The following is a 27,272-nucleotide window of genomic DNA, read 5'->3' on the forward strand; positions in this document are numbered from 1 at the left end:
TTTGCTTGTTCTTTCTCAAATGAACATCAGTATTTACATCGCACATTTTCAATAGGCATGTGCACCTTCAACCACATTCAGTAAGAAATCAAAAGAGCTCAATGATCTTTCACATTACATCCAACACTTATAACTTTCTGCTGGTTCTCTGGTAAGCACAAAAGAATGACCGGGCTTACTGCATGTACGTAAAAGGTCATCCCAGTCAGCACAAGCTACTCGGGGAAGACAGTTTCCGTTTTCTAAAAAAAAAAAATTAAGAAAGTCTAGTCTAAACTTAAATCCAGTCTGCGGGGAAAATGTCGTCCCTGTTAAGCCTTTGACAACACATAACGCACATGCATTAAGCCCAGTTTTCACAGAGCAAGAATCTTTTACAGACAAATTTGGCACAAAAGTACCACATAAACTCCAAAATATATACCTAATGTTTAAAAAACAACTACACCATCATCCATCAATATATGGAAATCATGTTAATTGTATACATGTCATTAAGCGGAGCATGCGCATGTTTTATTGAGCGGTATATCTGTATCTGCATAGACATAAACAACTCTTATTTCTACTTATCAATATTATTCCCACCAAAACTAAGATACTATAGTTGTGCATGTAATGTAAAAAAGGGATATTTTGAAAATAAAGACAGATTGCTTCAAGCAGGCCAATTTCAAGAAACATTGGTATCTCCTTTTTCGGTGTTTATTTATTCACAATAATTCTAACACAACTAATGATGTTCCAAAACAATGAAAGTCTGTCTGCAGAATTTATGTTTTGATTGATTGATACATTTAGTTCTCAGAAGTAGTCTTAACAACACTTCACATTAAACAATGAACAAATAATAATATATTTTAAATCTGATATTCTTGACAAAGAATAAGAAAATCTAATGCAAACACACAAGTGAAATGAATATAAAAGACTGTTGATAACATAAATTACAATCCAATAAAGTGCAATATGCTGCCTTCAAATACAGAAGCAGAAATCCATAGCATTGCCTGTAATTTTGATATTGGTGCAATCTAGAAAACTTATTATCAATTACCCAGGCACAATTGCTTGGTCATAGATAGATATCAAGAAACATATGAGATACCAAGAACTGATGTGATATCAGGACAAAGTTATCAAGATACTCGTGCTTCAATTTATTAATATGAGTTTTGCTCTGGGATAAACAGGCTTATTGCTTGTGCATAAATGGTTGTCTTAGATAAGCCTGTGAAGTGACACTTCCCACTTTAATGTTAATTTGTTTTAAAAAGGATGTCTCTTCTATACAAAAATCAAGTCTAGGCAGAAAGTGTCCTCCCTGATTAGCCTGTGCAGTCTGCACAGGCTAGTCTGAAAAAACAATTTACGCATGTGCATTAAGCCCATTTTTCCCAGAGCGATGTTCATTTATTAGTGATATTAAGACACAGTCTGGGTCACTGGTCTTGCAGCTTTTTCATTCAACAAAAAGTCTGCTAAGAGTCGTCAGAAGTTCTGCCAACCACTCTTTCAGATAAAGATCTTGACATAAGGTCTCTTCTAGGTGTCCGGACGCTTTTTCTTTACTGCAAGATAAAAATAGATTTCAGTAGACTGTTCACATCATGTTATGTTTGCACAATCAAATAAATTTCCTATGAATCCTTGGACAAATGAGCCTCGTTCTGGGAAAACTGAGCTTTTTTTCATGTGCGTAAAGTGTGGTCCCAGATTAACATGTGCAGTCAACACAAGCTAATCAGGGACGACACTTTACAGTTCTATGATATTTTTTGTTTAACCAATTTCTCTTCAAATAATCTGGGACAACGCTTTCTGCAAATGCAATAAGCCCAGTTTTCATAGATGGCTTCTCAAATATCTAAGACAAATAGAACAGTGGTTGTGGACTTTGTCTTACAAGCCCATAAGGTTCCTCAGGCAATGTTCATAAATCAAGTCATAATACCAGGAAATATGAACAATCAATTTTAAATGTGAAAATCATCCATAGAACACAAAATAAACAACTTCAACAATCCGCTGATTGCCTTAAAGAGTATAAGCAGCAATAGATATAACTGGTTGCCAGATCGCCCATGTTAGTTGATTTAGTTGTTTTCCTCGCAGTGTATCAGTTTGTTTTATACAAGCCCAAAGATTTATGCTCATCAAAAGACACAATTCATTAAGTCAAGACTGCAATGGTATAGTATTGTTTTTTTTTCCTTAAAATAGGTACTAGATACCGTTAATTATGATGTGTACATGGTTCTGGCCTAATTACTCTTAGGCCTGGCTAACACACTACTAGTGATAGTTGCCCGTCTGGGTAATTTACCATAAAAAGTTAGATTGTATCACTGATCTACCCTATACATTACTCACCCTCTGTGGGTGGTATCTCCCTGGCCTGCATACGGGTGATGAAGCCCTGGGCCTTGTTCTTACGGAACTGCTCAAATGGGTCATGTTCATTGCCGATGCCTTTGTACATGTCTGTGCGGTCTCGTACCTCTGCTGCCTCTATTGGGTTCACAATGCCCTGCTCCTTGGCTCCCAGCCCTTTACCTCCCCAACCTGAAAACAGGAGGAGGAGATTTGTATATGAGCTGTGCTCTGTGAAAAGGGGGTTTAATGCATGTGTGTAAAGTGTCGTCCCAGATTAGCCTGCACAGGCACAGGCTAATCAGGGACGACACTTTCCGCCTAAACTGGATTTTTTCAAAGAGACAATCTTTAAACAGAAAATATCATAAAAGCCGAAAGTGTCGTCCCTGGGACAAAACTTTACGCACATGCATTAAACCCCATTTTCACAGATCACAGCTCATATAATTCTTTATAAAGAAAATCAACAGAGTCATGCTCATGGAAATATGGTCTTAATGCATAAAATGTCCGTCCAGGTGGACTGAGACTGGATTTCATTTACAAGAGACTTTTTTTAATGATTTTTCTTACAAAAGCGGAAAGTGTTCTTTTTGATGAGCTTGTGCTATAAAAATTATACTATAATATTATAATATTATGGAATTTTTTGTTTATAGGAGCTCTCTTCTCAACAAAAATCCAGAGTAGGCAGAAAGAGTTGTCCCTGCGGTTTACATGTATTAAGACCAGTTTTCCCAAACTAAGCTCAATTAATGAAAGACACTAAGCAACAAAATTGGCAGAGAACTGCCCCATGTATACGTACCCATCTTTCTGAGCAGCATATGTCCCTTGTTCTCCTCCCCCAGCTTCTCAGTGGTCTTAGCTGCAGCAGCGGCCGCCAGAAACTGATCTGTGGAGCTGAGGATATTAAGACTAGTGTGATTATGTTGCTACTTTAGTAATGTCAGTTCAAAAATCAATTTGAGCCCCTTTCTAGGAAACCAAAAATCATTATTGTGCGTTGTCATCCAGGATTAGCCTGTGCAGTTTTCCTTAGTTTAAAGGAAGTCTCTTCTTTGCAAAAATCCAGTTTAGATGGAAAGTGGTGTCCCTGATTAGAATGACAGGCTAATCTGGGACAATTCTTAACGCACAAACATGTAAGCTGTTTTCCAGAATAAGGCTCCATTATGTGAGAACCATGTATTGCAAGCTTTCCCTTTGACCCATTTATTGTGCTACATGTGCAAGCAAACCATACTAGTTCACAAACCAGTAATGTAACAAAGAAGTCAATAGAAACAGTAAATTATAAAGTCTTATATACAGCATCAGCACATAAAATATGGCAATAGATTTAGTTAAAACAAGAGCTGTCTCCATAGAATGACATATGCCTCGAAAAATGATTTGATTGAAGTTATGAGCATTTTTCAAAACCTGAACGCAGATTTCGAAACCTAAACGCGGAACCTAAGTTTATGGTCAAGGTCAAAGGGGTCAAAATTTGTGTGCGTATGGAAAGGCTTTGTCCATATACACATGCATACCAAATATGAAGGTTACATCTGAAGCGACATAGAAGTTATGAGCATTTTTCAAAACCTAAACGCAAAGTGTGACTGACAGACAGACGGACGGACAGACAGTGCGATCACTATATGCCCTCTTTCAGAGGCATAAAAATATTCATACATTTGTCAACAATATCAAGTTATATATTTTATATTTATTTAATGATATTTTCAGAAATAACTCATCAACCAAGAATTCTTGCTCAACATACAACATTGGAGGCGTAGGGCTGCGTGATTTTGACCTCTCCCTCTCCTCACTGGGTGACCTTGATCTCTCACGTCTCCGCGGGGGAGGTGACGGGCTACGTCTCCGTGGTGGAGGGGAGTTGCTCGACTGCCGGTATGGAAGTGGTGAATTGGATTTGGACCTAGAAAAGACAGATAAGGTTTATTACCACAAATAGTTTCAACTTTTCCACACCCTTTATCATTTATGTCATTGAGGAAATTTACAAGACTGTAAATCTTGTCAAAACTGTATGATTTACCCTTTGTCAAGCAAATTACATTTTTATTTAACAATGTAGAATTGTATCTCTTCCATTAGAATGTCCCACATAATGTAACCCCAACATACAGAGAAATTATGGTAGCTACCAGAAGTGTCAAAACACAAATAAACTACGGTAGCTAACAAAAGTGTCCAAACATACAGAGTAACTAAGGTATCTACCTATTGTCTATACATGAAAAAAGAATGATAGCTACAAAGTATCCCATCACACACTAATGTAGCTACCGAAAGAGACCCCACATTTAGAGTAACTACTGTATCTACCTGTCCTGCCTTTCTGGTGAGTTGTTGCTGTCACTGTTGTATCTGCGTCTCCTGGGGGGTGGGGATGGCTCCCTCTTGGGCGACTGTGACCCTGACCTTGACCCAGACTCAGAACCTGACTGCGACCTTGAACGAGACTGTGACCTGGATCCCGACCGTGACCTTGACCTACTTCTTGACTCTTCATCTTGTTCTTTCATCTTTCGTGCCTTCTGCTTTGCTTTGAAAAATTCGTACAAGCCCAGCTTTTCCCAGCCTTCACTGAAAATGATAGAAACATCTGAGATACATAGAAACATCAGTGAAACATCTGAGATACATAGAAACATCAGTGGAACATCTGAGATACACAGAAACATCGGTGAAACATCTCAGATTCATAGAAACATCAGTGAAACAGCTGAGATAAATAGATCATTCATTGAAACATATGTGATACATATAAAGATGTGCAAAACATCTCAGATACATGTAAACATCGGTGAAACATCTGAGATACATGTTAACATCTGTGAAACATCTGATATACATAGAAACATTGGTGAAAAATCAGAGATATATTGAACATTGGTGAAACATCTGAGATATATTGAAACATCAGTGAAACATCTTAGCTACATAGAAGCATCTGAGATACATGTGTACATATAAACATAAAAAAAACATAAAAGCAGAAAGTGTTGTCCCTGAATAACTTGTGCGGACTTCACAGGCTAATCTGGGACGACACTTAATGCAAATGCAAAAAGCCCTATTTTCCCAAAACGAGGCTCATTTGTCAAGATTATAAAAGAATGCTTGTGTACAAAGGGTACTCACCTATCTCTGGGCCTGTCATGGAAGGGGGGACTGTAGAATGCCTCCACAGCAGCCAGCAGTCGGTCACTGGGGGGCATGGGAGGGGGCAGGCGGATGTCCCGGGGGTCCAGGGGCCGGTAGTCATGGTCTTCAAGCTGGGGGTTGAGAAACACGAGATCAATGGGGAGAGTATGACACAAACCATGTATGTAAGCCTCGGTCTGGTACACCTGGGCTTAATGCATGAATGTCAAGTGTCTTCTCACATTTGCCTGTGATGTCTGCACAGGCTAATCAGGGACAACTCTTTCGCTTTAATGGAATATTCATTTAAAGAAAGTATCTTCTAAAAGAAAATCCAGTTTAGGCAGAAAGTGTTATCCCTGATTAGCCTGCACACCCTGCACAGGCTCATCTGGGACAACACTTTATGAATATGCTTTTGGTCCAGTTTTCTCAGAACAAGGCTTATGTTATTTTTAATCATATGTGAACATTTGTATGCTATATAAATTATGATAAAACTACAGACAATGTTTTTTTGGTAATTAAATGTACAAAGTTTTTGTGTAAGTTATACAAAACTCTTAATGTGATAACAATTATTAATCTGTACTAAACTGAAAACTCTGTAAGTGTAAACATAACAAATAATATTTGCATTTTATATCCTAAAAAGACCTCACCAATACTGATATAGCTCAATCAACAAGACTATTGCCAAGCAATATATGTCCCCTACCGGCTCCACCATTGTCAGACAAATTTTTTGATGTTGTTTTTTTGTTGCCATAGCAACCAGATATTTTGACGTAGGAAGAAAATGAAATGTCGTGCATAATGTCCATATTGCCATCCATCCAGGTTTCAAGTTTCATGAAAAAATATTAAGAACTTTTAAAGTTATTGCAGGATCCAGAAAAGTGTGCAGCATCCACCATTTTCAGCAGTATTTCTAGTCTATTTGTTGCCATAGCAACCAGAGTTCTTGACGTAGGAACAAAATGAAATGACGTGCATAATCTCCATATTGCCATTTGTCTATGTTTCAGGTTTCATGGAAAAATTTGAAGAACTTTTAAAGTTATCGCAGGATCCAGAAAAGTGTGACAGACAGACTGACTTACAGACTCACAGACACACAGAGCGCAAACCATAAGTCCCCTCCGGTGAAACCGGTAGGGGACAAATAAACAAAAGGTTATGTTCACTATCTAGCATTTAAATTTATATGATCTGATGATAAAGCATTCTCTTAATTTTATTTAAAAATATTTTCATGTGACAAGGCCCTTGACATTCGAAAAAAAAGCTTCTTCCTTTCCTCCAAGAAACAAACATACAAACTTGGATAATTGTAGGTTAAAGTGTTCACTAGATATCCTGCAGAATCAACATACTCAATGGAGACAACTGTTTTCATATTAAAGGCCCTTTTGACCTTGATACTTGACCTGAATCAAAATAAAGGTGCTCACTTTCACTAGAGGTGCCATGAGGCCCGCAGGCAGCTCGTAGTATGGTACAGCGGGTGTGAGGTCGATGTCTGGTGGGGGCAGGCGGGGAATGCCCGCAGGGGGGAAGCCTGGGGGAGGCTTGCTGAAGTCTGGCAGGGGGAAGCCTGGCGGGCCAGCACTTGACACAGGGGGTGGGGGCCCTGCCCAGGGGGCTGAAAGACACAGGGGATAGAGACATTTTATGAGTCTGGCTCTGGGAAAATGGAGTTTAATACATGTGTGTAAAGTGTAGTCCCAGATTAACTTGTGCAGATCCCGAAGGCTAATCAGGGAGGACACTTTCCACTTGGACTGGATTTTTCTTTTAAAAGTAATCTCCTTAACACTTGATCATTAATAAAATGACCGTAGATAATAAAACAAATAATCAAATATACTTATTAACCTTTTCCTACTCAGAAGCAAAGTGAAAATGGCTATGTGCAAACAGCACAAAACCAGAACAGCCTGCGAGTAACACGTATTCTGTTCAAGTTGTATGCTGTTTGCTACTCATCAGTATCTTAGGTTTGGAAATGAAGCCTTTAAAACATGAATATATCAAGAAAGGACTTGAATTTAATTTGATTTTCTAAAGGACTTCAAATGGGTCAACATGCAATTCTGAGTGGTAAAGGGTTCAATTCGATGCCTGTTGGCAACATGCCAAGCCCAATGTTAAAAATGCTTATGCATTTGACCTTTGGACCTCTGACCTTTAATTTACCTTGACCTATGACTAATGTGAAATGTAGCTTCTCCACATACTTATTTTGCTGGTAAATTATTTTTAAGTTGCATGATGATTGATAATTTGATACATTTAAAGACTGGACAAGCTGTTTTATCGCCAACTTTGACCTTTGACCTCTGTGTCTGATCTTGACCTTTCAGATAGAGAGACTGTTGTTAAACATGAAACACAATCTCAGAATAATGAACATTTGTGGTCAATAAAGTTAAAAATGCATGATAAACAAGACAATTGCCAAGCAATATATGTCCCCTACCGGCTCCACCATTGTCAGAAAAAAATAAAAATAAAATAAAAAAAGTATTTGCTGCCATAGCAACCAGAATTTTTGACGTAGGAACAAAATTTAATGACTTGCATAATGTCCATATTGCCATCTATCCATGTATCAAGTTTCATGAAAAAATATTAGGAACTTTTTTAAGTTATCGCTGGATCCAGAAAAGTGTGACAGACTCACAGACTCATGGACTGACAGACACACAGAGCGCAAACCATAAGTCCCCTTTGGTGAAACCGGTAGGGCACAATAATGAAGTACCACCCAGGACAAGCTGTTTTATTGCAAATTTTAACTTTTGCTTTCATGGTTTTCATTTCTGGTAGTTATTGAAATAATGCACGATGCTTGACAAGGTTACAGTCCGGACTATCTTTGAAATGGCTGAATGTGATCTTTATGTGTGTGACCCCGGACTGTCTAATGATAGTAAACATTTGCAGTAAGTTATTTTAAAATTTCAATATGAATGACAAAATTAAATTCAGGACAAGCTTGAATGCATGCACATACAAAAGACCATCGGGACTGCTATATCAAGTTGTCTGTAAGCAGACTTGACAAAAAAACAAATAAATTCTACAGACATGAACTCTTCACATTTTAAAATATTATAAAATTGATAATTAACAAGACTATTGCCAAGCAATATATGACCCCTACCGGCTCCACCATTGTCAGAAATTCCACCATTGTCAGAATATTTTATTTTTTGTTGTTTCCATAGCAACCAGAATTTTTGACATAGGAACAAAATGAAATGACGTGCATAATGTCCATATTGCCATCTATCTATGTTCCAAGTTCATGAAAAAATATGAAGAACTTTTAAAGTTATCGCAGGATCCAGAAAACCACCATTTTCAGCAGTACTTCTAGTCTATTTGTTGCCATAGTAACCAGAATTCTTGACGTAGGAACAAAATGAAATGACATGCATAATCTCCACATTGCCATCTATCCATTTTTCAAGTTTCATGAAAAAATATGAAAAACTTTTAAAGTTATCGCATGATCTAGAAAAGTGTGACTGACTGACAGAGCGCAAACCATAAGTCCCCTCCTGTGAAACCGGTAGGGGACAATAACAAGAGCGGTCAGACGACAGCGAACTCCACTATTCGAGTGCTTGACAGTATAATGTAAGCCATCATGGGTAAATTGTTCATATTCAACAAGGTAAAGGTAATATAGTCATATTCTAAGTGGAAATGGACCATAATTGAAACATATTGATCGCTTATGTTTTAAAGAAGTTGTACTTTATAGACGATTCTGAGTTCAGGTATATTTTCCACACTCTATTGAACATTTGTAAAGACATAAAACAAAGTAATAAGATTTTATTTCAAGTTTGATAGCAATAGCTTGGGTGGGATGGTCCTTAAAATGAAATAAATAAATATTGTGGTGTTTTTTTTTTACCATGTTTAAAAAAAAAAAAAATTGGTGGGAGGATGGAGAGGGGGGTATAATGTGGAGGGGTGGTCATTTATTAGATTATCTTTCAAAAATAAGGAAAAAAACTTATTTTGGGTGGGGGGGGATTTTTTGGGGGGGGGGGGGGGCGTGGGGGATGGTTTGGGTGGAGTCCAATGTGGTATGTCAGGTAAGTGTTGTTTTGTCAAGTTATGAATAAAATCTGATCATAAATAAAGAAGTTATGGCAATTGAAGCAAGCAAAAAATATTTGACCTCGAGAGTCAAAGTCATTCAAAGGTCAAGGTCAAATTCAACTTGCCAGGTACAGTACCCTCATTATAATAAGAAAGTATTTAAAGTTTAAAAGCAATAGCCTTGATACTTCAGAAGTAAAGTGGATCTAAACACAAAATTAAACAAAATATTCAAAGTGACTAAGTAAAAAAAGGGCCATAATTCCGTTAAAAATGCCAAAAAAGTAATGCAACTTTTCCTGTACAGTCCCCTTATGATAGTTAGCGAGTGTTCCAAGCCTGAAAGCAATTATAGCTATGATACTTTAGGAGTAAACTGGACCAACACACAAAACTTAACCAAATGTTCAGTTATCTAAGTTTAAAAGGGGCCATAACGAGTAACATAACTTTGCATGCACAGTCCCCTTATTATAGATAGTCAGTGTTGCAAGTATGAAAGCAATAGCTTTGATACTTTAGGAATAAAGTGGACCTAAACACAAAACTTAATCAAATGTTCAATTTTCTAAGTGAAAAAAGGGCCATAATCCTTACAAAATACTTGATACAGTTGTCTGCTCTTGTTTATAGATTGGGGTCATGCTGGTAAAGAAGTATGTAAAATATAAAGCAATACGTCAAGGGAATTAGAAAATATTTGAGGTGGTATGCAAACTTTAACATAGATTTATCAATAATATGCATATTCTAAGAGAAAAAAGAGCCATAATTCTTACAAAATGCTTGATACAGTTGTCTGCTCTTGTTTATAGATTGGGGTCATGTTGGTAAAGAAGAATACAAAATATAAAAGCAGTATGTCAAGAGACATAGAAAAAAAGAGCCATAGAAAATATTTGAGGTGGTGTGCAAACTTAAACATTTGCACGCTAACGCCGACGCCGGGGTGAGTAGGATAGCTACACTATATATATATATATATATAGTCGAGCTAAAAACATATGTGTCATCAAATAAAATTATCTCTGTATATTGCTTATTATATATTATATATATTATTAACAAGAGCTGTCACCATAGGATGACATATGCCCTCTATAAACGCTTTGATAGAAGTGAACTAAGTGCCCCCTTGACCTAGTTTTTGACCCGGCATGACCCATATTTGAACTTGACCTAGATATTGTCAAGATACAACTTCTGACCAAGTTTGGTAAAGATCGGATAAAAACTATTTGAAATAGAGAGCGGACACGAAAAGTGTGACAGACTGACAGAACGGCAGTGCGAAAACTATATAACCCCTTTTCTTTGAAAGGGGGCATAAAAAACTATAAATATTCCAAGAACAGCATTCTCTAAACCTTGCATGGAAAAATCTTAACTTAACAGACACTCTACTTAATTCAAAATTAACACAGAAAACTTGATTCCTCTTAAACAACTATAAAAAATCATAAATCACTGCACATTACCATGGTAATCAAATGGTGGTGGATGCATTGGTTGTGTGCCAGGCCCACCAGGTCCCGGTCCCATGGGTGGTCTGTTGAAAGGAGCCATGGAAGGCCCAAATGGTGATGGGTTGAAACCCTGTGGGCGGTTGGGCTGTGGACAGAATACAACATGTAATAAAGTGAGTTGTCCATCAATGGTATGTTATGTACACAACTATGTCAGTTTAGGTATAATTATGTACAATTACCACAAGTCACTTATAATTTGTTTGTATTTTCAGTAAAATCAAATGAGCCATCCTCTGGAAAAAACAATGCTTAATGCGTGTGCAGAAAGTGTTGTCCCATATTAGCCAGCAAATGTTCAGTTATGTGCCTTATCTGGATTTGTGCTAAGGTCTCTTACCCTATTTAAACGAAAAATACCATAATAACAAAAAGTGTTGTCCCTGATTAGCCTGTTCGGACTATATAGGCTAATCTGGGAAGATACTTTACGGAAATGCTTTAAGCCCAGTTTTCTTCTCAAAGCGAGGCTGATCAAAAGACTCCATAATTGAATCAAAAGTTGACAAACAGTTTAGTGATATATCACATCAATGTACACAAATAATTATTGAAGCATATTATTCCATCATTTTGGGACATTTGACAAAAAAAGCAAATTTTCAATTTTTCCAAAATGTTAACAGGTGGCAAAAAGAACTTCATCTAACAGTGGAACAAACCTGGAAACCATCTGATGTTTGTTGTGAGATGACGTCTAATGGCGGGGCTGACACTGCGATCTGGGAAGCTATGGACTGTGTTATCACTGAAACCAGACAGAAAAATGTCCCAAACATTGTTATATAAATCTTATTAGCAAATCTAAAGTTGAGTCCAAACTTATTTCTATCCTTTGAGTTAAAAATAACTCCAGTACACACAGCCTTACACAAAATAGAAAGGAAATCTGATTGAACAAAAATGGTGGGTTGTACCTACAAGTGTCTACTCACTTGCAGCCTGTGTCAGCTTTGTGTGCAGGCAAATACAACTCACCTGCAGCCTGTGCCAGCTTTGTGTGCAGGCAAATACAACTCACCTGCAGCCTGTGTCAGCTTTGGGTGCAGGCAAATACAACTCACATGCAGCCTGTGTTGGCTTTGGGTGCAGGCATATACAACTCACCTGCAGCTTGTGCCTGTTTCAGCCATGACTGCATCTTTTAACAACTCACCTGTACCAGTTCAAGCTGTTTCTATTGGTGCATACACTTCACCTGTACCTATACCAGTTGTGTCTACAGGTTTATACATTCTCACCTGTGCCTGTGCCAGCTGTATCTTCAGGTTTATACATTCTCACCTGTGTAAGCTATGCTTTCAGGTTTATACATTCTCACCTGTGCAAGCTATGCTTTCAGGTTTATACATTCTCACCTGTGCCAGCTTAGCTTTCATGTTTATACACTCTCACCTGTGCCAGCTATGCTTTCAGGTTTATACATTTTCACCTGTGCCAGCTATGCTTTCAGGTTTATACATACTCACCTGTGCCAGCTATGCCTTCAGGTTTATTATTTATACATTCTCACCTGTGCCAGCTATGCTTTCAGGTTTATACATTCTCACATGTGCCAGCTATGCCTTCAGGTTTATACATTCTCACCTGTGCCAGCTATGCTTTCAGGTTTATACATTCTCACCTGTGCCAGCTATGCTTTCAGGTTTGTACATTCTCACCTGTGCCAGCTATGCCTTCAGGTTTATACATTCTCACCTGTGCCAGCTATGCCTTCAGGTTTATACATTCTCACCTGTGCCAGCTATGCCTTCAGGTTTATACATTCTCACCTGTGCCAGCTATGCTTTCAGGTTTATACATTCTCACCTGTGCCAGCTATGCTTTCAGGTTTATACATTCTCACCTGTGCCAGCTATGCCTTCAGGTTTATACATTCTCACCTGTGCCAGCTATGCCTTCAGGTTTATACATTCTCACCTGTGCCAGCTATGCCTTCAGGTTTATACATTCTTACCTGTGCCAGCTATGCCTTCAGATTTATACATTATCACCTGTGCAGTACTAGCTGTATCTGCAGGTGTATGGAGGTGTATACAACTCACCTGCAGCCTGTGCCTGCGCCAGCTGTGTCTGCAGGTGTGACAGATGTGACTGTAGCTGCTGCAGCTGTGCCTGTAGGTGAGTCACGAAGTCATTGTGCTGTTTCTGCAGGGACTGGTACTGCATCTGTACCCCACTGCTGATCTGGGACACAAGTCCACCATTCTCTATCAGCAGGTCAGCCTGAAAGGGGCCATTGATGGGATATAATAGGTACTAACGTTACAGCATATCAGATGTGCTCTGGGGAAAATGAGCTTAATTTGTGTGCATAAAATGTCATCCCAGATTAGCCTGTGAAGCATGCACAGGCTCATCCGGAAAGACACTTTCTATCTACACTGGATTTCTGTTTAGCAGGCACATCCTTTAAAGAAAAAAATTGACTTAAGCGCAAAGCTTCACCCCTGATAAGCCTGTGCATAGTTCAGATATCCCAGAATGTGGCGTATGTAAACAGCTACAACTTTGGAACAAATTAATTACGATTTAATATCAGTATAATATTTAAATTATATAATTCCTTAATATAAAATTTACAATTTCAATTTTACTTTGAGATATGTTCAAGTTGTAGTATTTTTTTTTTACTTATTGAGGCTGAGGTTAAAGAACAGTACCTGTTTGGGTCAAACAGCCAATACTTACATGAAATTTGGATAGGGCCTGGTCTGGGTCCTTCATTTTCTGAAATCAAACACGCTCATAGTTTTCTTTTTTTATTTGAACAAGAAATTTGTCACAACACATGTTTGGACACAGTCAAATCCACTGTATATTCACCCTTTCCCACTCAGAAACAAATTAAAAATGGTTCTGTGCAAACAGCATACAACCAGAACAGCCTGCAAGTAAATAATCATAAAACCAGAACAGCCTGCGAGTAAATCATAGTCTGTTCAGGTTTTATGCTGTTTGCTGCTCATCAGTATCTAAGGGGTGGAAATGAAACCTTTAAAACTTGAATCTAGAAAGAAACCTTCTTCAATTAAATTTAACTTTCTAAGGGATTATACATATGTCAAAATATGTTTCTAAGTGATAAAGGGTTAACCAGTGGACATAAAGTCAAAGGGCAATTAGTTAGCTAAAACTGCATGCAGTCAACATTCATTTACTTATGATTATCAACATATTAAGGTCATACAACTGTGAAATTGTTAGCGAAATTAACCTAGTAGTTAAAGAGCAAAATAAAAACACACGATTTTGGGATAATTACTATATAGTGTAAAAACAGACAAAGGGCCATAAATCCTTCAATAAAAATTAATCAAAAAATTATTGGAACTGGACAGAAACTACCGAAAAGGATGTGCATGTCCAATATCATGAAATTTGGATCTTATGGGGTTTGAGATATTGCGCCAAACAAAAAACTATGAAGAATGAAGTCAAGAAGAAACATCAAGTAGCATGAAAATGATGAAATATGTTTCAGACCCACTCAAATGCAATTCCATCAAAATTTGAACGAATAAAAAACACTGCGACTATATGCTCCCACCTTTTGTGGATTATCAGAATATTTGTTTCAAATAATACAAATGCTGTAATTGAATAATTATTTGTACTTAATGTTTTGAAATCACAATAATGCCAAACAGATGTATTTTAGAAATAAGAAACTTTAAGTCAATCTATACAAATCAATATCACATTTGGCAATTCTTTAAACAATTAAAGAACTAAATTTCTTTTGAATTATTTCGTTTCTTGTTTTCTGTTTACATATAGTTAACAAGGGAGTGCACTGTTAAATTTGGGAAAATCATTTGTTGAGTTGTTTCCCTTCCACACAAAGCTCACCAAATGAGTCATGTTCTGAGAAAACTGGGCATAATGCATGTGCATAAAGTGTCAGTCCCAGATTAGCCTGTGCAGTCTGCAATGGCAAATCAGGGACGACTTTTTCCGCTTTTATGACATTTTTCGTTTAAATGAAGTCTCTTCTTAGCAATAATCCAATAGACCAAGGATTACTAGCTTACCCCTTGGCCACTGAGATACGTATTTTGACGCATTTGTAGTCCCTTAGAAAGTTTAATTCAAGTAAGATTAAAGTTTTTAAGGCTTCAACCCTTACATACTGATGAGCAGCAAACAGCATAAAACCTGAACAGACTGTGAGTTACTCGCAGGCTGTTCGGGTTTTACGATGTTTGCACATAGCCATTTTCTCTTTGCTTCTGAGAGGGAATGTAAGGGTTAAACAAATCTCCAATACACACAATGTGTGGTGTCAAGCTACAATCTACTACATGTATACTACAGTGGACAAATAGACAAGAAACATACTTCAGCTAAAACTGATTGCAGTCAAAATTCCTGACTGTATTATTATTATATAGCTCATTTAACTGAATTTTATTTGTATATTTACTTGCAGGTATTTGCAAGTCCTATAAAGTATTTTCTGACTGTTTTCCTTGTTCTATCAACATGTGTTTTCATACTATTTTTAATTAATATCCATATTTTAAGAATGTTTGTATTTTTCTGTTTGCAAACTATTTGCAAATTAGTTGCTAATCTATTTCCCATGCCCTACTTGCAGAATATATTATACAAATTCATGCATACCTTCTGCCAAATAATTGGCAAAGGGCAAGATGATATGATTCAAATATAATGATACTAAGTGGGTTAACACCTTATATTTGTTCAGAACATTAACATTTCTCCTAGAACGCTATGAGCTATATCTTCTCCATCTATAATAAACCATCGTTACACAAATCAGCTTCTAATTTCCACACTTTTTATGCCAGCTATCATAATTATTATTATTTTATCACAGCATTTCTTGGAAAATTCAGCAATATACAGATAAATGTAAAGTACAATCAAGACTTAAAGGCAAAACAAAAGTGCAAAAGTTTACAGAATATCAAATTATTAGCTACATCAGCAACGCCTTTAGTGATGAAGTTATTCAATATATTTTACAACTGTCAAGTGTATTATATTTTAACGTGATCATCTACATGATTCCCACAAAATAATGCTTTCTTGGAAGAGTTTAGAGAATTGAAAACATTTAAGGAAATATGTGGGTTAGTCATGCCCTAACAAATTGAAAAGTTTTATAGAATGGCATTATAATTTAGTCCATAACAGAACATACAAAAATTCCAAAGCACTTGTAAAAGAAATGCTAATGACATGGGAAAATTGTTCCTTCTTTATAACAGTAAAACTAGTGTTTGTCATAATTAGTTTTTTATTTTATGTCGTGTAATAATCAAGATTTATCAAGCATTATTATAGAACACCCTAGAACGCAAAGCAAATAATACATCTTTAGACTAATGCAGCTCTACATTTTGTTCTTTGTCAATAAAAATCATTCTATATGGGCCGTGCTCTGTGAAAAAGTGGTTTAATGCATGTGAGTAAAGTGTCTTCCCAGATTAGCCTGTGCAGTTCGCACAGGCTAATCAGGGACTACACTTGCCGCTTTTATGATATTGTTTGTTTAAAGAAAGTCTCTTCTTAGCAAAAATCAAGTTTAGCCAGAAAGTGTCGTCCCTGATAAGCCTGTGCGGACTGCACAGGCTAATCTGACACTTTACGCACATGCATTAAACCCCTTTTCACAGAGCGCAGCTCAATTGTATAATATATCAGACAACATTCCTTCCACAAAATCATTTCTCCATCTACACAATCCTGATTTTAGTAGAAATTCAGGCTGTCAAAAAAACATGTGCAAAGCAAGTTGTAGCAATAGCCTGATGACCAGGTTACAGCGACCTAATATCTATGGGGTAAATAACACTCAATAATGATACTTGACAAATCAGACGACGTGGTTAATTAAACTGTTGCACTTGCCTACATACTATATTATGCCTCAGTCGTGAAATCAATCACAACATAATAGTAGCAATGAATTAGACAGAGTCAGTGCAAATTGTTTCAAAAGGTTTCAACAATCTGTCTCCAAAATGCCTGAGACAATAATGCATGCCTGCATTCTGTGTGGTTAAAATCACATTACTTTTAATGACCTGCAAATCTTTCTGTTGAATATTATCAGTTTTGATAGGCCCAACCTAACAGATATTGCTGAGTGAATACCATAAGTGTTTTTTAGCATTCCTACCTCATGAACTTATTAAATACACCAATGTCGCACAAATTATCAATAATAGGTGGAATTTCCAAATACCTTTCTTTTACTGAGATTTTTAATTTCAAGTGCGGTCTTTTGAGCAACTGCATCGAAGAGGACCAAAGTTACAATAGGAAATCCCACATGTTTGGTATGATGACAACCAACCAAACTAACATGAACCATGAATGGGGATTGAACCCTGGGTCATCGACTCAAGCATGTATACCAATTTGTTGAAGGAAATAATTGCCGCATATTTGCAAGTAGTCAAAAGTCAGTTGCTGTTCCTTATTAGCAGGCATACCCACTTGAGTTCACTCAACTTTTCTTTTCATATATACCACACAATAAAACAACACAGCAAACACAACAGAAAAATCATAAGAATAAGTGTTCTGACTAAGATTCATTTAGATTGCACTAAAAAATTTACTTATAGAGTGTTAACAAGGTTTTATTAAAGAAAAATGTCCACCTCCCTGGCTGCCATGTTTTTGACCAACCATAACCATTTACAAACTCAGACAAGATATCATTACTATCATTAGAACAAATGTTCTGACTTACTTTCATAACTTAGTTTCATAAAGCTTGAACAATTAATGTGACTACTAGAGTGGTAACAAGGCTTTACTTTAGCCATATATGTTTTTTTCAACCAATGGCACCATTTTCAAACTCGTCCAAGATATCATTGGGAAACGTGTTCTGACCAAGTTTTGTTAAGATTGAACAATAAATGTGGCCTCTAGAGTGTTAACAAGATAAATGTTCACGATGCACAAAGAGGACAGGTGACGCACAACAGAAGAAAGGAGATCATATAAGCTCACCAAGAGCAAAAATATACTCAGATGAGCTAAAAAAAAGTTTTTTCATGTTAATTCCACACAAATCTCAAATGCCAAAATGCAGGTACCAGATGAAAACAGAATTTCGGTAGTGTTATTTCAACATTTCTTTAGGCCATGGAGGAAATAAAATGATTTAGTTGAATGTAACCTGTAAAAATGGACCAATCAAAATTGTGTTTTAACGCCTACAAACACGAAATACATCATAGCTCCACAATGCTGTCCTTCAAACAGTCAGTGACCCCAAAGTGACTCAAAACCGAAACAGATGCAAAATGGACGTCTCAATCTCTAAAATTGTCTAAAGAAAAAGGAGAATTAAACGGTCAATGTCCAAACGAACTGTGTACTTCGCTGCTGTGAACGTACTTTAGTTCTGACTAATTGCTGCATTTCAAGCTCTTTTTTGAACAAGTGGAAGACGCTGAGCCATCAACAGTTCTAATCTTCTTAGAGTCAATATCTGGGTGTCTACAGAACGGACATGAGCCTTTCACCACTTGAGACCCATCGTTACTGGCAATGAACTTTAAAGGTGCATACAGGTCACATAACTCATAACATTCAGTAAGTGATATTTTTTTCAATTAATTTGATTTTGTAAATTAACAAAATAACTAATGCTGTAAAATTATGTGAAGTTTGACATGATAATAATAATGAATTGAGTGATATCTGGGTTTTTTTCCACTCTCAACAAGCATAGATTTTCTCCAAACGACCACTTAAAATTCCCAATGAAAGGTTTCAATTTTTTTTTCTTTTTTTTCAATATAAGACTTTCTTTAAACAAAGTGTCAGGAACACTTTACACACATTCATCAGGAACACTTTACACACATGCATCAGGAACACTTTACACACATGCATCAGGAACACTTTACACACATGCTTCAGGAACACTTTACACACATGCATCAAGAACACTTTACACACATGCATCAGGAACACTTTACACACATGCATCAGGAACACTTTACACACATGCTTCAGGAACACTTTACACACATGCATCAGGAACACTTTACACACATGCATCAGGAACACTTTACACACATGCATCAGGAACACTTTACACACATGCATCAGGAACACTTTACACACATGCATCAGGAACACTTTACACACATGCATCAGGAACACTTTACACACATGCATCAGGAACACTTTACACACATGCATCAGGAACACTTTACACACATGCATCAGGAACACTTTACACACATGCATCAGGAACACTTTACACACATGCATCAGGAACACTTTACACACATGCATCAGGAACACTTTACACACATGCATCAGGAACACTTTACACACATGCTTCAGGAACACTTTACACACATGCTTCAGGAACACTTTACACACATGCTTCAGGAACACTTTACACACATGCTTCAGGAACACTTTACACATATGCATCAGGAACACTTTACACACATGCATCAGGAACACTTTACACACATGCATCAGGAACACTTTACACACATGCTTCAGGAACACTTTACACACATGCTTCAGGAACACTTTACACACATGCTTCAGGAACACTTTACACACATGCTTCAGGAACACTTTACACACATGCTTCAGGAACACTTTACACACATGCTTCAGGAACACTTTACACACATGCATCAGGAACACTTTACACACATGCTTCAGGAACACTTTACACACATGCTTCAGGAACACTTTACACACATGCATCAGGAACACTTTACACACATGCATCAGGAACACTTTACACACATGCATCAGGAACACTTTACACACATGCATCAGGAACACTTTACACACATGCATCAGGAACACTTTACACATATGCATCAGGAACACTTTACACACATGCATCAGGAACACTTTACACACATGCATCAGGAACACTTTACACACATGCATCAGGAACACTTTACACACATGTATTAAGGCACATATTCCCAGAGTGCGGCCCATGAAGCTTTCAATGTGTTAAATTCCATTTTAACAGGCAATCACGATTACATGACTGTGTATATGTTCATATGAATTTGTCTATACATCAATTTTTATTTATCATCTTATATATTTTTACTAATTCGTTTCCCACTCAGTCGCAAAGTGAAAATAACCTTTGCAACCAGCATAAAACCACAACAGCCTGCGATTAACTAGCAGACTGTTCAGCGTTATGCTGTTTGCTGCTCATCAGTATTTAAGGGTTGGAAATGAAGCCTTTAAAACTTGACTCTAGTAAGAAAGTTCTTAAATTAAATGTAACTATCTAAGGGACAACAAATTTGTAAAAATACATATCTAAGTGGTAAAGGGTTAAATATTATGCTCAGTAATTATTGTTTTTGATCAAAATAAGATTTAAGTAAAGACAATTGAAAACCTTATCTAAAGCCAATGACCCCAGACATACTTTTCGCAAGAAATGTCCTTCAGTACATTTTACAAACAATTACGTTGGTACTACAGCTTTCCTGGAGATCCAAAAGTTCAATCCCCTGGTTCTATGACATATAGAGGGCACTGCTCAGATTTGTACCCGTAGACCATGCTGAGAGAACCGTATTTACAAGAAGTGTAATCCCTTTCACCGCAAGGTTTCACCACAGTTCTTACAAGAGTTTACTACGTTTGTAGAAGACTTTTCCAGGAAGAGACTTATCTTTAATCCTTTTTAAAAAGTTATTAGACAAAAGGTTAGTGACACTAAGTTTAAACTGTGTCAATAACTGTAGGGACAAATTGCTTAAGGTCCCTGCATTTTTACTGACTTGTTTTTAATGTGTTGTGAAACAGTCTTAGTATTTTGCTTTCAAACAATTTGATTTTAAAGTGTTTCAAATTTACAAATAATGTATTTCCTTTTAAGAAAATACAATTGAGCCGCCACATTCGATTGTAATGGCATAATTTGTAAGCTGCCAGCTTTTAATGAAAGCATGTGCAGTATTCTATGCTTTTCACTGAATTTGAAGTGAAAGAAAATACACACACAAAACCACTTCATTCAACATCTGCTCTCTTTTTTTTTAGAGCCAAAGTTACCATATCCTTACAGGTTATTCACAAAGATTCTCCAAGAAATACAATTGAAAGACATGATTCTGGAAATGCAAGTATCATTTGGTTGTATAGGCCTACATGTATTATTGCATGTGCTGTACTATATTCATCAATCCAAATAGCATCTACTTCAAGTTTTTGTATTTGAAAAGTTTCAAATTCGGCTTGTAAAGAAGCATTCACAACAAAGATAAAAAGCAAATTCTTTGAATTGATATCTTCCTGCAATTAAATTTTGTTTATGGATGGGTGCAAATCACTTGATATACGGTATAATCCTAAATATAATAAGTAAGTGTAGTGTATTTGTTTTTATGCATTGCAATTCTCCTAATTAATATCTATGCATCAAGACGTTTTATGTTGTATTCTTGTAGAATATCTGAGATAAAGCCCTGAATAGTTTCATCATACAAAAACAACAAAGGGCAATAACTCGATTTAAGAAAGTTTAGGGTTATGGTTCTTGTGCATGGCACTTCTACTCATTGATATCTGCACCCATTAAGTTTCTTGTTAATATCTTATATAGTTTCTTAGATATAGTCCTGAAAAGTTTTTGACAGACAGATGGAAGGACTGATGGATAGACTGAACGACAACGCCAATTCTATATCCCTCCGCCTTTAGCAAGGGATAAGAAAATATCTACTAATGAACTGGAAAACATTTCCATCAAGAGATTTAAAATCCTCACAAGCAGGAATTTCAACTTATTCCCAGACATCGTCAAATCAGTCCCACCTGACGCCCTGTCAGGCTCTCTAATCCTGTTGAGAACACCACATCCAATGCCCGATTATTTCCAGACAGCTTCCCTTTCACTCGTCAATAATACCTCTGGTGCCACCATGTTATCCAGCCAGATTTACAGGGAAACAAACTTGGCACTAAAGAGAGTGTGACTAATTCCACTGAACCGAAAGACTTTCCATGCTCTAAGAACATTAGAGTCCAATTTGGGGAAAACTGGGCTTAATGCATGTTCATAAAGTAAATTCCAGATTAGCCTGTGCAGTCCGCAAAGGCTACTCTGGCACGACACTTTGCACATTTAAATGATTTATTGTTTTAAGCTTGTCTTTTCTAAACAAAAATGAAGTATAGGCGGAAAGTTACCTCACTGATCAGCCTGTGCAAGCTGCACATGCTTATCTGTTAAGAACTATTTGTAGAACTATTTTGGCATTCAAACAGAAGAACACAGTAAAGAACTATTTGTAGAACTATTTTCGCATTCAAACAGAAGAACACAGTTAAGAACTATTTGTATAACTATTTTCGCATTCAAACAGAAGAACACAGTTAAGAACTAGTTGTAGAACTATTTTCGCATTCAAACAGAAGAACATAGTCAAGAACTATTTGTAAAACCGTTTTCGCATTCAAACAGAAGAACAAAGTTAAGAACTATTTGTTGAACTATTTGGCATTCAAACAGAAGAACACAGTTAAGAACTATTTGTAGAACTATTTTGGCATTCAAACAGAAGAACACAGTTAAGAACTATTTGTATAACTATTTTATCCCATCATCAGACGTGCATTGTCGAAATAAACCACTGTGGAATAAATTTTCCTCTATTTCAGCAGTGCTAAAATATAGCTGTCACACGCGGCAAAGAATGTTCATATTACTCGGAATCAACTATAAAGTAATCATTTTTAGTACAAAAATCGAATCAGATTCAACGAAACAAACAATTTGATACCAAGATGTAATATATTTTTAACACATAATGCAACTCAAAAAGCAAATAAACACTATTTACAAATATTAAGTGCGCGTACTCGTGACGTCATTATTAACACGTTATACGACACAGTGCATGTTGTTTCACGCTAAAGATGCAGTTGTTTAGTGTCTTTTTTTTTCATTATTTCTTAAAAATCGGGGACGTAGAGGTATGATAAACAGAAAAACAGGTTAGTTACTGATCTTTTTGTAATATATTAGGCTCGACACGATTAAAATAATGAAACAATGTTTGCTTAAAATATCTTTGGGATTTTCCGTCTAGTTCGATTTTCCTATTCTATTTTAAAGAAATAATTTACGACCAAGAAAATTGATGGGATAAATCGAATACTAGGTCGGTGCCGAATAAAGCAAAGTTTATCTTGCTCGGCACGAAAATCTGAACCACTCGCCAAGGCTCGTGGTTCAGATTTTCTAAGCCTCGCAAAATAAACTTTGCTTTATTCGGCACCAACCTAGTATTCTCTATTTCCCATTCAAACAGAAGAACACAGTTAAGAACTATCTGTAGAACTATTTTGGCATTCAAACAGAAGAACACAGTAAAGAACTATTTGTAGAACTATTTTCGCATTCAAACAGAAGAACACAGTTAAGAACTATTTGTATAACTATTTTCGCATTCAAACAGAAGAACACAGTTAAGAACTTCAACTAGTTGTAGAACTATTTTCGCATTCAAACAGAAGAACATAGTCAAGAACTATTTGTAAAACCATTTTCGCATTCAAACAGAAGAACAAAGTTAAGAACTATTTGTTGAACTATTTGGCATTCAAACAGAAGAACACAGTTAAGAACTATTTGTAGAACTATTTTGGCATTCAAACAGAAGAACACAGTTAAGAACTATTTGTAGAACTATTTTCCCATTCAAACAGAAGAACACAGTTAAGAACTATTTGTAGAACTATTTTCGCATTCAAACAGAAGAACACAGTTAAGAACTATCTGTATAACTATTTTCGCATTCAAACAGAAGAACACAGTCAAGAACTATTTGTAGAACTATTTTGGCATTCAAACAGAAGAACACAGTTAAGAACTATTTGTAAAACTATTTTGGCATTCAAACAGAAGAACACAGTTAAGAACTATTTGTGGAACTATTTTCCTATTCAAACAAGAGAACACAGTTAAGAACTATTTGTAGAACTATTTTCGCATTCAAACAGAAGAAATCAGCTCACATAAGGAGACAACCCTAATAGGCCCATCTGCAGTCCGCACAGGCTAATCAGGGATGACACTTTCCCCCTAAAATGGTTTTTTGCTAAGGAGACTTTCTTTAAAAAAAAAAATACCATAAAAGCGGAAAGTGTCGTCCCTGATTAGCCTGTGCAAACTACACAGGCTAATCTGGGACGACACTTTTCGCACATGCATTAAACCCCCTTTTCACAGAGCACAGCCCATATGTACTTTGACGCAATTGTAGTCCCTAAGAAAGCTAATTTTATTGAAAGACCTTTCTTACTAGATCCAAGTTTTAAAGGCTTAATTTCACACATTTAGATACATATGAGCAGCACACAGCATAAAACCTGAACAGACTGTGAGTTACTTGCAGACTGTTCTGGTTTTATGCTGTTTGGGCATAGTAATTTTCACTCTGCTTCTAAGTGGGAAAGGGTTAATCCATGTAAATAATGGGTCATTCGAGATTAGCCTCTGCAGTCTGCAAAGGCCAATCAGAAAATCACTTTCCGCTCTTATGGTAGTTTTTCTTTCAAGGAAGTCTCTTCTTTACGAAAATCGAATTTAGGCGGAAAGTGTTGTCCCTGATTAGCCAGTGCAGACTTACCCATATGCATTAAGCCCAGTTTTCCAAATGCATGGCTCAGTTACAATAGCGTTAAGTGCAGAAAGTGATTATGTGGCACACTTACCTCGATTGTCTCCATGGAGAAGTACTTGTTCTGTTCCCAGAGTGTAAGCAGCTGAAACATGCAGAGAAAACAAGATAACACACAATAGTGAGCAGTGTAAAAACACTTGTAGTCAATACAGACATCTGCAAAATGTATCAACGAATAACTGTTCTATCATCATTACAGCATAAAAATGCAAACTGTTTGATAATTTCCTGAAGGTTAGGGTTTCCAGTAGGCAATATAACATAATCTGGCACAGAAAGAAGTACATCTAGGCTTCCAGTAGGCAATATAACATAATCTGGCACAGAAAGAAGTACATCTAGGCTTCCAGTAGGCAATATAACATAATCTGGCACAGAAAGAAGTACATCTAGGCTTCCAGTAGGCAATATAACATATTCTGGTGCAGAAAGAAGTACATCTAGGCTTCCAGTAGGCAATATAACATATTCTGGTGCAGAAAGAAGTACATCTAGGCTTCCAGTAGGCAATATAACATATTCTGGTGCAGAAAGAAGTACATCTAGGCTTCCAGTAGGCAATATAACATATTCTGGTGCAGAAAGAAGTACATCTAGGCTTCCAGTAGGCAATATAACATATTCTGGTGCAGAAAGAAGTACATCTAGGCTTCCAGTAGGCAATATTACATAATTTGGCACAGAAAGAAGTACATCTAGGCTTCCAGTAGGCAATATAACATATTCTGGTGCAGAAAGAAGTACATCTTGGCTTCCAGTAGGCAATATAACATATTCTGGTGCAGAAAGAAGTACATCTATGCTTCCAGTAGGCAATATAACATATTCTGGTGCAGAAAGAAGTACATCTAGGCTTCCAGTAGGCAATATAACATATTCTGGTGCAGAAAGAAGTACATCTAGGCTTCCAGTAGGCAATATAACATATTCTGGTGCAGAAAGAAGTACATCAGTCAGTTGCTTTTGCTATTGATTTGCTTTCAGTACAGCCTGTCCCAAAAATGTGCAAGTTTGGGGAAAAATAGATCACATTTTCTATTTGTAACCAGCACTTTGGTGGTAGGTAAGAACAAACACAATCCCTGTATTGAGCTGTTGAAATATTATTGTTTTCTTGTCCATAGTTAAGTTTGTTGCAAAAACCTGTTAGCAAGCCAATTTTCCACAGACACACAAATCATTTTTTAATGTAACATTCCAGGCATGTTTTCAGATTTTCATACACATAACACTTTTAGTTACACAAATTTGTTAAAAATATATTGATGATGGATGGAAACTAACTTTATGTGACTGGGGACACAGATGGGCAACCAACTCCTGAAATTAATTTGCCCAGCAAAAAATATACAAGACCAGAGCCTTTCTAATGCTTTATAAGCATTTTGTTTTTCAATGAACTTATAATGTGACAAAAAGGTAATAAAAAAACATAATTTACACATTTTTTATGGTATGCTCTAAAATTTCTTTTGTTGATGTGTGGGTCCTTTCTGAGTGGCGGTTAAAGAGATCCCTTGATAAAATGTTTGCACATGATGCAGTTCATAACCGAAAAGTTTCGACACAGTCACAATCGACACAGTCACAATCATTTTGGTGATCAAAAAAGTGACAAAAACAGGTTATTCATCATAACTTGATACATTCTTATCAAATACCTACAATATTTCCTCCTATATGTATTGTTCATATGGTGTTTAAGTAACACAAATCGTTTATTTACAAGTATTTTCCATGCTACATGGTCTGTTGACATTTTTTCACATGAAATGAATCTCTGCTGAAATGTCAGGTTTAAGCTATTTATAGCATACAAATCTTGAAATTGGAACAGCAAATCAGTATCCACAACTCAAGAAGAACCATATTTTCAAGATGGCAGTTTGAACTATCAACACAATCTATTATTTGATGTTCAAATGATAAACATTTGAAACTAAAGTGTAAACAAGGTTTAACTATAGCCATATAAGGAAAAATACCCACCCACAGGCGGCAACGTTTATCAACCAACTCGAAAATTTTCAATATAATATTGGGACAAATCTTCTGACCAGGATTCATGAAGATCAGATCATAAATGTGGCCTCTAGAGTGTAAATAAGGTTTTACTTTAGTCATATACAGTATAGCCATTAAAGGAAAAATGCCCCACCCCCTGGTGGCCATGTTTTTCAACCAATCAAAACCATTTTCACACTCAGCCAAGATATTACACTGTAACTCCAATATAGTGCGGTCCGTTATAACGCTGTGTCCAATATAACGCAGGGGGGGGGGGGGGGGGGGGGGGCCTTGGATCCCATTTTTTCTCCAACCTTTCATTTCTGATTCAAATCCATGTTACTTCATGTATTTTCAGAAAATTCAAGAAACTGGCGATCATAGCTTG

General features: G+C 36.6%; 1 protein-coding gene across 1 annotated transcript in view; it reads right to left on the reverse strand.

Annotated features, from left to right (window-relative positions):
• Nucleotides 1–691: 691 nt before the first annotated feature.
• LOC127846053 (calcium homeostasis endoplasmic reticulum protein-like) overlaps nucleotides 692–27,272 on the reverse strand; it is a 51,448-nt gene continuing 24,867 nt past the window's right edge. The window contains 12 exon segments of the mRNA XM_052377230.1: nucleotides 692–1,571; nucleotides 2,374–2,565; nucleotides 3,185–3,279; nucleotides 4,148–4,306; nucleotides 4,717–4,977; nucleotides 5,536–5,669; nucleotides 6,993–7,183; nucleotides 11,139–11,271; nucleotides 11,849–11,934; nucleotides 13,232–13,412; nucleotides 13,878–13,916; nucleotides 24,909–24,959. Of these exon segments, the coding sequence (XP_052233190.1) occupies nucleotides 1,546–1,571; nucleotides 2,374–2,565; nucleotides 3,185–3,279; nucleotides 4,148–4,306; nucleotides 4,717–4,977; nucleotides 5,536–5,669; nucleotides 6,993–7,183; nucleotides 11,139–11,271; nucleotides 11,849–11,934; nucleotides 13,232–13,412; nucleotides 13,878–13,916; nucleotides 24,909–24,959 (1,548 nt within the window). The 3' untranslated portion in view covers nucleotides 692–1,545.

Source organism: Dreissena polymorpha, chromosome 9 (assembly GCF_020536995.1).
Source record: "Dreissena polymorpha isolate Duluth1 chromosome 9, UMN_Dpol_1.0, whole genome shotgun sequence".
NCBI classification, from domain to species: Eukaryota; Metazoa; Mollusca; class Bivalvia; order Myida; family Dreissenidae; genus Dreissena; species Dreissena polymorpha.